The 14,939-nt window shown below is 40.0% G+C and overlaps 1 protein-coding gene across 1 annotated transcript in view; it reads left to right on the forward strand.

The window, feature by feature from the left end:
• Positions 1-234: 234 nt before the first annotated feature.
• Positions 235-14,939, forward strand: part of CYP27C1 (cytochrome P450 family 27 subfamily C member 1) — a 43,866-nt gene continuing 29,161 nt past the window's right edge. The window contains exons 1-4 of the mRNA XM_077151907.1: positions 235-463; positions 2,382-2,581; positions 8,055-8,264; positions 9,247-9,410. Coding sequence (XP_077008022.1) covers positions 405-463; positions 2,382-2,581; positions 8,055-8,264; positions 9,247-9,410 — 633 coding nt within the window. The 5' untranslated portion in view covers positions 235-404. The remainder of the gene's footprint in view (positions 464-2,381; positions 2,582-8,054; positions 8,265-9,246; positions 9,411-14,939) is intronic.

The following is a 14,939-nucleotide window of genomic DNA, read 5'->3' on the forward strand; positions in this document are numbered from 1 at the left end:
CTGCCTCCAAAACAGCATTTCTCCCTTCTGGCTTCATACAGCTACCTCAGACCCATAGTTCCAAAGACGAAGAAAACTTGCATGAAATGTGATGAACTGCGTGCAAACATGCTTATTGTAGGAAAATTTAAGATTGTCCCCTGACTCAGCTCCGGCTAACATAGAACTTCCCTCCACCCCAATTTTCTGCTTTTGTAACACTCAGAAATGTTGATGCTTAACGTGTGTCATGTCTGTATTTTTTCCTTTCTGATTTCTCCACGGTGTTGCAGCAGAAGCACACGCGGGAATTTGGAAGAGTCTTCAAGTCTCACTTTGGTCCTCAGTTTGTAGTATCTATTGCAGACCGTGATCTGGTGGCTCAAGTGCTGCGGGCAGAGGGGGTCGCGCCCCAGAGAGCCAACATGGGATCCTGGCGCGAGTACCGCGACCTGCGAGGCAGAGCCGCTGGGCTCATCTCCGCGTAAGTGTGGCCGCCGAGGTCGGGGCACCAACCTTCCCCCAAACCGCGGGGAACCCATGGGATCGTGTGAAGGGGACCGGTCCCAGGTCCTCTGCAGAGAGGTTTGATGACTGAGTCATGGGTAGGAGCTGTTGCTCAAGCAGGACGGTGTGGCTTTAGGTGTCCGTTCTGACGATCGAGGGACCAGAAGATCAGGAGCCCCCATCCCTGGACGGGCATGAGGGTGGTCCACTGTTTTAGGAGATCCTGGGGAATAATCCCCTACACAGGGGCTGAGAGCCTCTGGCACCCATCGCCATCTGATGGCATCCCCTTGTCCTGATAGACTGGGATGGTTGTTCCCAGGCGAAGTTCCCCAGGGACAAACCTTCCCAGAGTGAGCCCCACGTTCTCTGGGCTGGGAGGAGAGCACAGGATGTCTGCGCAGGCTCTTCACTTTGGAAATTCTACTTTCGTTCCTTTGATATACCCATCTCTCTTTCTCTTTCATCCATCTATCCATCCATCCATCCATCCATCGATCCATCCATCCATCCATCCATCCATCCATCCATCCATCCATCCATCCATCTACCTACCTACCTACCTACCTACCTATCTATCTATCATCTCTATTTTGATCACTATCTAGGGTGGAAATACAACTATGAGTTTCTCAAACAAGGTAAATAAAAATGTGGTTGGATGTCCCTGGGTCCCTCACTTTCCACCCTGTGGGAGATAATTAAAGGTGTGAAAACAGTTCTTCCCTGCCTGTCAGGCCCTAGAGAGCAGTGAGTGAAGGCTCAGGCCAAAGCTCTCTGCTTCTTACTCTATGCCAGGTGAACTTGTCTGCTTCAGGGGTGGGGTCAGGAGCCCATGTGGGTGGTGCTGGTGGATGGAGCACAGGGAAAGAAAGAAGGGTTCAGGGGTGCACAGGCGAGGAGACTGGCTGCCCCAAAAGCAGGCTGTCAGGCTGGAATTGAGTACAAGTGGTTTATTTGGGAGTGAGGAAGGAATGTCAGGTAAATCAATAAAGGGAATGTGGTTGGTGGACTTACAGAGGCTCAGCCCCTGCGGAACGCTGTGAGAAGCCTGGATAAGCCCTTGGGCTTTTCCAGAGTGTTCTCTCACCAGTTCCTGCCTTTCCTGGCTTCGAGGCTGTTAGTTCACAGGGCCCTCTCTGCAGGTAGGCTTAGGGAGTTAGCGACAGCTTCTCTATCCTGCCTGGGGCAGTGGGGGGGGGGCACCCTCAACGAGCATCCAGGAGCCACAATTCACCAAGGTTCTTGTAGCGAGATGTAGTGGCTCTGTTTTTTCTTTAACATCAATACTTAATTCATTTATATATAGAACTTTTTTTTCTTTTGCTTAGCAGCATGGTCTTGTATCTCTTCGCTATAATATAATTCAAAGTTTTTCAAAGAAAACTATAACTTTTAATAAAGATGATTTCCAGTGGTCATTTTTTTTCCTCTTAAAATCTGCTTCTAGGGCAACACCTGAAACTAGAAAAGGCTCCTGAAGTGAAGTTAGTCCTTTCTCCTCAGCAAAGCAACCTTCCTGTTTTAATTCCATTTCAAATTGGCAGACTTCTGTTGCTTCTTTATTGCTGGGAATTTTTTCAGTCATTAAAAAAAAAAGTCTTTCCCAGAAAGTCAGTATCATCTTTCTTTTTTGGTATGCTGTATGGCAGGGTCACATTTCATTCCTTATCCATGTGAATATCCCATTATTGCAGCACCATTTGTTGAATTTTTTTGTTTGTTTTTGATGGTTTCTTCTGTTTGTCTATTTGTTTGTTTGGGAAGTACATGGGCTGGGAATCGAACCCCGACCTCCTCCATGCATGACAGGTGAGAATTCTACCACTGAACTACCCTCGCACCCCCAGAAAGTATCATCTTAGGATTCTTTGAAACGTATTTTCTTCTTCTAGGGAAGGTGAACAGTGGCTCAAGATGAGAAATGTATTGAAACAAAAAATTATGAACCCAAAAGATGTGGCCATTTTTTCTGGAGAAGTCAACCAGGTGATTGCTGATTTAATTAAAAGGATCTACGTCCTCAAGAGCCAGGCAGAAGATGGAGAAACTGTGACTAACGTCAATAACCTTTTCTTCAAATATTCAATGGAAGGTGAGGCCCCTGTTGTGGAGTCGAGAGGTGGAAAAGAGGAAGAATCGACAATTGACAGGAAATAGTAATTCATCGTTCATTAAATGTTGTGCCATGTACATATTTACCGCTCACAGTGCTACCATGAGCCAGTTGTATCACTCCTGTTTCCAGATAGGAAACTGAGATGCAGAAATGAGCTTGTTCGAGGTTACCTTGTCCCCCATCTTTTTAGCAGCAGAAGCTTGGTCTCCACTGCAGGACTTTTTAAAAACATTTTTTATTGTGAAATATAACGTATATGCCAAAAAGGGATAAATTTCAAAGTACAGTTTAACAAGTAGATACAGAGGAAATTTCAAAGTATGATATCTGTTACAGTTCCACAATTTCAGATACTTCCTTCTAACTGTTCTAATATACTAGCGATTAACAAGAAATATCAAAATAGTGATTCAGTAGTCACAATTATTTGTTAAATCCATCTTCTCTGTTACAAGTCCCCACTCTCATTTGATCCCTCTCCCAATCTTCAGGGTTATTTGGGTAATGACCACTCTAACCTCTTCATATTGAAAAGGGTTCTCGATATTACTGGCTAGGGGGATGCAACTAGCTGATGTTCTTGGAGAGAGCATGGTGCTTTTGGGTTTCAGGGCTTATATGGCATAAGAACAATCCGGAAGTTTTAACTTTCTGAAGAATAAACTTAGTGAGTGAAACTTTTATAGAGCCTCGGATAGAGCCCTGGGTGTTCTTTAGAGTTTTCAGGAATACTGTTGATTAGAGCTTGATACCATGGCAATTAGCAATATCTAGCGGAAGCTTTGATGAAAGTAAGCTCCAGAATAGCCTCTCAACTCTCTTTGAACTCTCTTAGCCACTAATACTTTATTTTGACGCATTTCTGTTCCCCGTTTTGGTCAGGAAGGCATTGTCAATCCCACGGTACCAGGGCCAGGTTCATCCCTGGGAGTCATGTCCCACGTCGCCAGGGAGCCTTTCACCCCTGGATATCATGTCTTACATTGGGTGTGGGTGGGAAGGGGAATGTTTTCCTTGTAGAGTTGGGCTTAGAGAGAGACAAATGTGGGACTTTTTTTTTCTTTCATTATAATAGACATTTTTATTATGTATTTTTCAGACATACAGGAACTGAACAGCCATATGCATACCACTTAGATACAATAATCAACATTTTGCCATAAATGCATCATGATGCACACACACACACACATTTACATTTTTTCATATTCTTTTTGAGAATTATCCACATGCATACAGTGTAATCGTGTTATACAATCAGTAGCTCACAATATCATCACATAATTGTGTATTCTTCACCATGATCCTTTTTAGAACATTCGTATCACTCCAGAAAAAGAAATAAAAAGAAAAAAAAAGAACTCATACATCCCCTACCCCTTACCTCTTCCTCTCACTGACCCACAGTATTAAAATCTATTCAATTTTTACCCTTTATCTCCCCCTTTTATTTATTTTTTATCATTATTATTATTATTTTTACTCATCTGATGAAAGTAAAAGGGGCATCATACACAAGGTTTTCACAATCACGCAGTTACATTGTAAAAGTTATATAGTTGTCTTCAGGGACCAAGGCTACTGGAACACAGTTCAGCAGTTTCAGGTACTTCCTTCCAGCTATTCCAATACACCATAAGCTAAAAAGGAATATCTATCTATTGCAAAAAAATAACCTCCAGGATAACCTCTCAACTCTGTTTCAAATCTCTCAGCCACTGAAACTTTGTCTAATTTCTGTCTTCCCCCTTTTGGTCAAGAAGGCTTTCTCAATCCCATGATGCCAGGTCCCAGCTTATCCCTGACCCTGGGAGTCAGGTACCATGTTGCCAGGAAGATTTATACCCCAAAGAGATTTACATCCCTGGGAGTCATGTCCCATGTAGTGGGGAGGGCACTGTGTTCACCTGCCAAATTTGCTTAGAGAGAGAGGCCACATTTGAGCAACAAAAGAGATTCTCTGGTATAAGAGATTCTAGGTATAATCATAAGTAAGTTTAGCTTCTCCTTTGCAGGAATAAGTATCATAGGGGTGAACCCCAAAATTGAGGGCTCAGCCTATTGAATTGGTTGTCCCCACTGCTTGTGAGACTATCAGGAATTCTCCAAATGGAAAAGTTGAGTATTTCCTTTCTCCCACTCCCCCAAGGGGACTTTGCAAATACCTTTTTATTCTCTGCCCAAATTACTCTGGAATATATCAGGGCATCGCACTAACCTGCAGGAACCAACAAGATTTCACATTCTTTTCAAGATTCCATGTGATTATGGTGTTCACAATAAACTGACCATGCAAGTTAAATTAGATAATGTGCTACCCAAAATATAAATTTTGCTCCGAATAAGCATCTTTCCCTTTGGTCTCACACAGAGGTTGAAGTTTGAAAATAAAAGCCATATCATCCTTTACCCAGTATTCTGATTTACCTTAGTCCTATCCAAATCAGCTTTGTTCATATCTCTGCCTGAAGACTGATCCCCTTTTCAGCTTTTGAAAACTGTTGCTGAATGGGGTTCTGCTGACTTTCATAGCTTCAGTGCTCTAACTCTGAGTCTCAGGTGTCACATAAATACCTGAAGTTTCAAGGAATGACCAGGTTATAAACGAATAGCTCAGGATCTCAGAATTTAGAAATATCAGTTACAACTCCTAAACATAAATGACTGCTTTAAGAGCTTACAATAAAGGAGCCTTTACAATAGGCCCCAATCTGATAACCCATGCTCCCAACTTCAATTCTCTGAGTTTGTTTGTATATTATAGTTAATTCATATGAGTGAGGTATGATAATATTTGTCTTTTTATTTCTGACATTTTATTCAGCATATTGTCCTTAAGGTTCATTCACCTAGTTGCAAGACTCACAACTTGATTCCTTCTTGCAGGACTCAAGAGTCTCTTGAATGCAAACACCACAGTTCCCGCTTCTAGTCCTTAGTCATTGTACCATTAGGTCACCTCCTTCTGCAGTGTTAAACACCAGTGAATGCAGGACTTTTTAACTCATGCCTCCATTTTTCTAATTGTTACACTCAGCTATCTCAGTGCATAGCACATTGTGTGCTAGCACAACTTTAAAAAGCTTTAAGTGTAGAGAACATTGATTGCAAAGTCATTTTGACATTTAAAATTTATTTTGAATGAGCTATATGTTCCCTTGATTTCTAGTTTGCTAGCTGCGGGAATGCAACACACCAGAGATGGATTGGCTTTTAATAAAAGGGGATTTATTTAGTTAGTTCTTCAGAGGAAAGGCAGCTAACTTTCAACTGAGGTTCTTTCTTACACGGGAAGGCACAGAGTGATCTCTGCTGGCCTCTCTGTTCCAACAACTTTCCCCAGGGTGATTCCTTTCTGCATCTCCAAAGGCCTGGACTGAGCTGTGAGTGCTGAGATGAGGTATGTTGAGCTGCTTGGGCTGTGCTGCGTTGAGCTCTCTCATTTAAGCACCAGCCAATTAAATCAAACATCATTCACTACAGCAGGCACGCCTCCTAGCCGACTGTAGATGTAATCAGGAACAGATGAGGTTCACATGCCATTGGCTTATATCCACAGCAACAAAACTAGGCACCTTCACCTGGCCAAGTTGACACCTGAATCTAACTACCACACCCTGATTTGAAAATCAAAACATATCAGACATACCAAAAATGTATTCAGAGAAAAATCTCCCTCCCTCCTGAACATTATATGAATATTCTTTTTCATCCTTTTAAAATAAATAACAACATATCTTGTGCTTTTTTTATCATTGTAAAAAGTTTTATGGTAGTAAGTATATGTACCATAAAATTCACCATTTTAACCGTTTTTTTTTTCCTTTTACATGGGCAGGTATTGGGACGCGAACCTGGGTCTCCGGCATGGCAGGCGAGAACTCTGCCACTGAGCCACCATTGCCTGCCCCATTTTAACCATTTTTAAATGGACAAATTGGGGGCATTAATTGAATTCACCATGTTGTACAACATCACCATTCTTTTCAAAACTTTTACAATACCCCAAACAGAAACTCTGTATGCATTATGCTACACTTGCTTTTTTTTCTCATTTAAAAATATATCCTGAACCTTCTGTCAGCTCTTTCATTCTTTTTTAAATGATTTACCTTACTTCAAATTTAATTTTAAAGTTACTTGTTTTTGAAGTTATAATATTAATATTCTATAAAAATTGTAATGAAATCAACAGTGATGTGAACACGTTGGAAAATCCTGCTTGTCGCTAAGTCCTGGGGAGCATTTCCGCTGCCTCTTTAGCTCCCTGGGCCTCGGGATTCCCCTCTTGTAGGCCAGGAGGAGCCAGCTGTGGATTCCTTAAAGGTTGGGCAAGTGGGCAGACAGGTGACACGCCGTCATTCAGTGGGTGGTGGTTCTACCTCCTCCGTCCTCAAGATCCCGACCCACTACTGTAAGGAACAAGACAGGACGGCAGGGCTGGCTTGGAGGTTATCCAGGTCAGCTTCCTCCTCTCACCCGCCCTCCCGCGTTTTCACTTCAGACCAGAGAATAAATCCCATCCTGGCCTCCTCCTTTGTGACATTAGCTAACCAAGCTGCTTCAACCACCTGTGCCTTAGTATTTCCTGTTTAGAAAAGTTTTCTCTGTCTGTCCCCCTGGGTTGTGGAAGTAACTGCCATCTGCTGGCCTGAAACATACAGCACTCAGCCTTCTGTGGATGTGGCCTCAGACCGTGAGATCAGTGGTGCCTCACCCCGCCTAGAGTCAAAAAGCACCTGCACTACTTTGTGTGTGTGTGTGTGTGTGTGTGTGTGTGTGTGTGTGTGTGTGTGTGGCAGGAGGTTGGGGGGAAGGAGTTGGTTGTCTTTTAAAAAGTTATTTTTAAAAATTTTATTTTTAACATACAACATGAAGTTTCCCATTTTAACTACTTTCATATGTACAAGTCGGTGATATTAATTCCATTCACAGTATTGTGCTACCATTACAACCATTTGTGACCAAAACTTTTCCATTATCCCAGTCAGAAACTGCATCCATTAAGCATTCACTCTCCGTCCCCCCACCCATCGTAACCTTTAATGTACTTTCTGGCTCTATAAATTTGCACATTTTAGTTATTTCATTTCAGTGGAAACATACGGTTTATCCTTTTGTGTCTGACTTATTTCATGCAACATGAGGTCTTCAAGGTTTGTCCATGTTCTCACATGAACCAGAATTGCGTTCCTTTTGGGGGCTGAGTAACACTGTTGTGTGTATGTGCTGTGCTTTGTTTATGCATTCATCTGCTGACGGATGCATGGCTTGCTTCTGCCTTTTGGCATTTGCGAACCATGCCACAGTGAACCCCAGTGAACACGTATCTGCTTGTGCCCATGCTCCAGACACATGTTTGGAGAGTTACTTTTCTGGCCACATATTGTATGATGCTGCTGTAAATAAGCTAAAAGAAGAAGGTTCTAAAACTCCGTTTCCTCTCTAGGGGTGGCCGCCATCCTTTATGAGTGTCGTTTGGGCTGCCTGGGAAACCACGTGCCGCCCCTGACTGTGGAGTACATCGGGGCCCTGGAGCTCATGTTTAGCATGTTCAAGACCTCCATGTATGCAGGTGCCATCCCCAGGTGGCTCCGCGCCTTTGTCCCGAAACCCTGGCGAGAGTTCTGCAGGTCCTGGGACGGACTCTTCAAATTCAGTAAGAATTGACCTGCCTTTCCTGCCAGTCGGGTGCTTAACCATCATCCTGACAGGGAGTTAACATGGCAAGGAATGACCAGATAGGTTTAGGTGTTGTTGCTTGGATTTACGAACTCTCAGACTGGTTTGTCAAATAAGCAGAAGGCAGTTGGGTTGCCACTAGAAAGTCACAGGAGGGAGTTTTAATTTTAAAATGATTGCTAATTTTAATGAGCACGTGAGCAGTGACACATTCGAGTTAGGCATTGCCTTTGGGAGATGAGAGCTTCAGTCTGATAATCCCATCATTGTTTAAAATGCAGTAAGTTTCTGGCTCCGGCTACAATCCTTTGAAACATAACTATAATTCTCAATTGCAGTTTTCTGGGGAAAGACAGATTCATTGTTTCCTTCCTGGTGAGAACCAGCCAGGAGAAACCCTTCTTGTTTACGTTCAGTTTGAGACTACAAAGTAAGGAGATTGGTTTTCTTAAGTGGCTAAAATTTTTTACCATTAAAGCATTTCCAGGAAAAAAAGATCATATTTCCAAAATGTTTATACCAATGATAACATTGAAAGAAGTTTCTCACGGTCTCTTTTGAAGGTCAGCATTCGTTTGGATATACAAGCTCTGATGTATAAAATATAGCTCTTAATGCATGGCCTTTTCCCACTACTCAGTTCATTCTCCTTTCTGGAAATATCATGAAAAAAAAATGAAGCTGGTTTCTTGTTCTCCTTATTATATAAATCGTTTCTACTGCTATTTTTTAGTTTGATTCATAAATAGATTATTTTCAAAACCTGTCCATTCATTTATACAACCTAGTACTCCTTGAAGTCCCAAAGATGATAAAATATAAATCTGGCTTTCAGTGAACCTCTGCCATCTATTGTTGACTTAGTTAAGTTATTGGGAGGACGATGAGGGGGCTTGAGACTAAAAGAAAGATTATTCTCGACCAAGACTTCTTTCAAAAGAAATGCTGTTTCCAAACAGGCCAGATTCATGTTGACAGCAAGTTAAGGGCCATCCAGTCCCAACTGGAGCGAGGTGAGAGGGTGGCAGGGGGTCTTCTCACTCGCCTCTTCCTTGGCCGGGAGCTGACCCTGGAGGAGATCTACGCCAACATGACTGAGATGCTGCTAGCCGGAGTGGACACCGTGAGTTTGTGGGGTCTCTCGTTTCCTCCGTAATCCAAAGCACGGTTAAATTCCCAGGGCCTTGCCTGGTAATCAGATGGGAGTTGTCTACTTCTAAGGCAGATCCCACAATTAATGGACTGAAAGAGCTCTCAGTGTTTGCATGACTGAATGTTGGCTTCACTGATGAGGTCTCCAGGAGAAACTTTGCTTTCTTAAAAATATACGTAATGTAAAACTAAGGTGTGCAATGCATTCTGTAAAAAACATAACTATAATTATCACACATACACACAGGCACACGCACACCTCGTGACAATAATTTTAAAAGTTTAAAAATCATTCCTGACTTTTCATTTCTCGTTATGGAAATCTTTGAAGTTACGTTAAAATGTCGAGAATAGCCTGGTGATCATTTTTTTCTTCCTCATTAGAGAAGTTGTGGAAGTTTACAGAACAATCATACCTGAAATGCAGGATCCCCATCTACCACCCTTATTAATACCTAGCATTGGTGTGGAGCATTTGTTATAATTTATGAAAGCACGTTTTTATAATTTTACAATTAACTATACTACATGCTTTAACTTAGGACTCTCTGTTTCTGTAGTGTAGTTTCAAGTACTTTTTAAGAAACAATTATTATGCTACCATGTAAACAATCTAATCGTTCCCCTTTTAAGCACATTCAGCTAGATATTTCAGTGCTGTTAATTAGTGGGATCACCGGGCCATACGGTAGCTCTATACTTAGCTTCCTGAGGAACTGCCAAACTGTCTTCCACAGTGGCTGCACCATTTTACATTCCCACCAGCAATGAATGAGTGTTCCTATTTCTCCATGTCCTCTCCAACACTTGTAGTGGCCATTCTGTTTTTGTTAATAGCAGTCATTCTAGTGGATGTGAAATGATAATCTCATGGTTTTGATTTGCATTCCCCTAATAGCTAGTGATGCTGAGCATCTTTTCATGTGGTTTTTGGCCATTTGTATTTACTCTTCGGAAAAATGTCTAGAAGTCTTTTGTGCTTTTTTTTTTTTTGCATGGGCAGGCACTGGGAAACGAACCGTTTTGCACTTTTTAAAATTGGGTTGTGTGTTTTTTATTGTCAAGTTGTAGGATTTCTTTATATATTCTGAATATTAAATGTTTATCAGAAATATGGTTTCAAATATTTTCTCCCATTGAGTTGGTTGCCTTTCACTTTTTAAACAAAATCCTTTGAAGCACAAAAATTTTCACTTTACAGAGATCCCATTTATTTTTTCTTTCATTGCTTGTGCTTTGGGTGTAAGGTCTAAGAAACCATTACCTACGAAAAGGTATTGAAGATGCTTCCTTACATTTTCTTGTAGGAGTTTTGTGGTCCTGTCTCTTATATTTAGGTCTTTGATCCATTTTGAGTCATTAAAAAAATTTTTTTTAAATAAAATCAATCAACATACAATATGAACATTCTTTTTTTATCACATAGTTGTATATTCATAATCATCATCATTTCTTAGAACATTTGCATCAATTCAGAAAAAGAAATAAAAAGAAAACTGGAAAAAATTCATACATTCCATACCCCTTAACCCTCCCTTTCATTATCACTAGCATGTCAATCTACTAAACTTATTTTAACATTTTCCCCCCATTATTTATTTATTTTTAATCCATATGTTTTACACATCTGTCCATAAGGTAGATAAAAGAAGCATCAGACACAGGGTTTTCACAATCACACAGTCACATTGCAAAAGCTCTATCATTATACAATCATCTTCAAGAAACATGGCTACTGGAACACAGCTCTACATTTTCAGGCTCTTCCCTCCAGCCTCTCTGTTACACCTTAACTAAAAAGGTGATATCTATATTATGTGTAAGAATAACCTCCAGGATAACCTCTCTACTGTTTGGAATCTCTCAGGCTTTGACACTTTATTTTGTCTCATTTCGCTCTTCCCCCTTTCGGTCGAGAAGGTTTTCTCAATCCCTTGATGCTGAGTCCCAACTCATTCTAGGATTTTTGTCACACGTTGCCAGGAAGGTCCACACCCCTGGGAGTAATGTCCCACATAGAAACAGGGAGGGCAGTGAGTTTGCTTGTTTTGTTGGCTGAGAGAGAGAGGCCACATCTGAGCAATGAAAGAGGTTATCTGGGGGTGACTTTTAGGCCTATTTTAAGTAGGCTTGACCTATCCTTTGTGGGGTTAAGTTTCATATGAACAAGGCCCAAGATTGGGGCTCAACCTATTGCTTTGGTTGTCCCTACTGCTTGTGAGAATATCAAGAATTCTCCACTTGGGGAAGTCGAATTTTCCCCCTTTCTCACCATTCCTCCAAGGGGACTTTGCAAATACTTTTTTATTCACTGCTCAAATCCTGGGATTTATCAAGGCATCAGTCTGGACAAACCTACAAAATCTCATGCCCTATGCAAGGTTCCATGTACTTATGATGTTCAATTAAGCTGTCCATGTAAATTATATTAGGAAATGCACTAGTCAAAATATAAATTTTGTACCAAATAAACATTTTTTTGCTTTAGTTTCATACATAAGTTAAAGTTTTAAAATATTAATTACCATCTACCTTCAACACCCTGCATATTGACATTCCTTTATTCTTCCTCATGCAAAACATTTTTTAATTTGTACATTTAGTCACTATCATTATGCACTCTCAGCATTCCTAGATTATACCATCTCAGTCTTTATTGTCTATCTTTCCTTCTGATTTCATTTGTGCCCCCAGGACTTCTCCCTCTATCTCTCACATTTAGTTTCATTCAGTGTTCTAACATAATTGTATTACAGTTAGGTAGTATTGTGCTATCCATTTCTGAATTTTTACAATCAGTCCTATTGTACAATCTGTATCCCTTTAGTTCCAATTACCCAATATCTACCCTTTTTCTATCTCCTGTTTACCTCTGTTCTTAACTGAAATTATCCAAGTTCATTCATTAATGTTAGTTCATATTAGTGAGACCTTACGGTATTTGTCTGTTTGTTTCTGGCTAATCTCACTCAGCATAATGTCCTTAAGGTCCATCTATGTTGTTACATACTTCATAACTTTATTCTGTCTTACAGCTACATAATATTCCATCATATGTATATACCACAGCTTGTTTAGCCACTCGTCTGTTGCTGGACATTTGGGCTGTTTCCATCTCTTGGCAATTGTAAATAATGCTGCTATAAACCTTGGTGTGCAAATGTCCGTTTGTGTCTTTACCTTCATGTCCTCGGAATAGATACCTAGCAGGGATATTGCTTGATCATATGGCAATTTTATACTTAGCTTCCTGAGGAACTGCCAAACTGCCTTCAACAGCAGTTGTACTATTTGACATTCCCACCAATAGTGGATAAGTGTGCCTCTTTCTTCACATCCTCTCCAGTACTTGTTGTTTTCTATTTTATTGATAATGGCCATTCTGGTGGGTGTGAGATGATATCTCATTGTGGTTTGGATTTACATTTCCCTAATAGCCAGGGAAGTTGAGCATCTTTTCATGTGCCTTTTGGCCATTTGTATTTCCTCTTCTGAGAAGTGTCTGTTCAAGTCTTTTGCCCATTTTGTAATTGGGTTGTCTGTCTTTTTGTTGTTGAGTTGAACAATTTCTTTATATATTCTGGATACTAGAACTTTACCTGATATATCATTTTCAAATATTATCTCCTATTGTGTAGGTTGTCTTTTTACTTTCTTGATGAAGTTCTTTGATGCACAAAAATGTTTAATTTTGAGGAGTCCCCATTTATTTATTTCTTCAATGCTTGTGCTTTGGGTGTAAGGTCTAGGAAACTGCCTCCTCTCATAAGATTTATAAGATATTTCTCTACATTTTCTTCTAACAGTTTTATGGTCTTAAATCTAATGTTTAGGTTTTTGATCCATTTGAGTTAATTTTTATATAGGGTGTGAGATATGGATTGTCTTTCATTCTTTTGCATGTGGATATCCAGTTCTCTAGGCACCATTTATTGGAGAGACTGTTCTGTCCCAGGTGAGTTGGCTTGACTGCCTTTTCAAAGATCAATTGTCCACAGATGAGATGGTCTATATCTGAGCACTCTATTCGATTCCATTGGTCGGTATATCTATCTTTATGCCAGAACCATGCTGTTTTGACCACTGTAGCTTCGTAATAATCCTTAAAGTTAGGTGTGAGACCTCTGACTTCATTTTTCTTTCTCAGGATACTTTTAGCTATTCGGGGCACTCTGCCCTTCCAGATAAATTTGGTTATTGGTTTTTCTATTTCTGAAAAGTAGGTTTTTGGGATTTTAATTGGTATTTCATTGAATCTGTTAATCAATTTAGGTAGAATTGACATCTTAACTATATTTAGTTTTCCAATCCATGAACATGGTATGCCCTTCCATTTATTTAGGTCTTCTGTGATTTCTTTTAACAATTTTTTACAGTTTTCTCTGTATAGGTCTTTTGTCTGTTTGGTTAAATTTATTCCTAAATATTTTACTCTTTGGGTTGCAATTGTAAATGGAATTTTTTTCATGATTTCCCCCTCAGATCGTTCATTACTGGTGTATAGAACCACTACAGATTTTTGAGTGTTGATCTTGTAACCTGCCACTTTGCTGTACTCATTTCTCATTTATTAGCTCTAGTAGTTTTGCTGTGGATTTTTTGGAGTTTTCAATATATAGTATCATATCATCTGCAAATAGTGAGAGTTTTACCGCTTCCTTTCCAATTTTGATGCCCTGTATTTCTTATTCTTGTCTAATTGCTCTGGCTAGAACTTCCAACACAATGTTGAATAACAATGGTGATAGTGAACATCCTTGTCTTGTTCCTGATCTTAGGGGGAAAGTTTTCAGTTTTTCCCCATTGAGGATGATGTTAGCTGTGGGTTTTTCATATATTCCCTTTATCATGTTAAGGCAGTTCCCTTCTATTACTCTCCTTTTAAGTGTTTTCGACAGGAAAGAATGTTGAATTTTGTCAAATGCCTTTTCTGCATCAATCAAGATGATCGTGTGGTTTTTCTGTGCTTAGATTTGTTGATATGGAGTATTACATTAATTGATTTTCTTATGTTGAACTATCCTTGCATACCTTGGATGAATCCTACTTGGTCATGGTGTATAATTCTTTTAATATGCTGCTGGATTCAATTTGTAAGAATTTTGTTGAGGATTTTGGATCCATATTCATAAGAGAGATTCTCTCAGTGCTTTTTTGTCTGAAAATGTTTTAATTTCTCCCTCATTTTTGAAGGACAATTTTGCTAGATATAGAATTCTTGGTTGGTAGTTTTTCTCTTTCAGGAATTTAAATATATCATCCCACTGTCTTCTTGCCTCCATGGTTTCTGCTGAGAAATCTATGCATAGTTTTATTGGGCTTCCCTTTTACGTGATGGATTGCTTTTCTCTTGCTGCTTTCAAGCTTCTCTCTTTCTCTTTGACATCTGACATTCTTATTAGTAAGTGTGTTGGAGTACGTCTGTTTGGATCAATTCTGCTTGGGGTATGCTGCACTTCTTGGATCTGTAATTTTAAGTATTTCATAAGAGTTGGGAAGT

The sequence above is a fragment of the Tamandua tetradactyla genome, chromosome 3 (assembly GCF_023851605.1).
Source record: "Tamandua tetradactyla isolate mTamTet1 chromosome 3, mTamTet1.pri, whole genome shotgun sequence".
Classification (NCBI taxonomy): domain Eukaryota; kingdom Metazoa; phylum Chordata; class Mammalia; order Pilosa; family Myrmecophagidae; genus Tamandua; species Tamandua tetradactyla.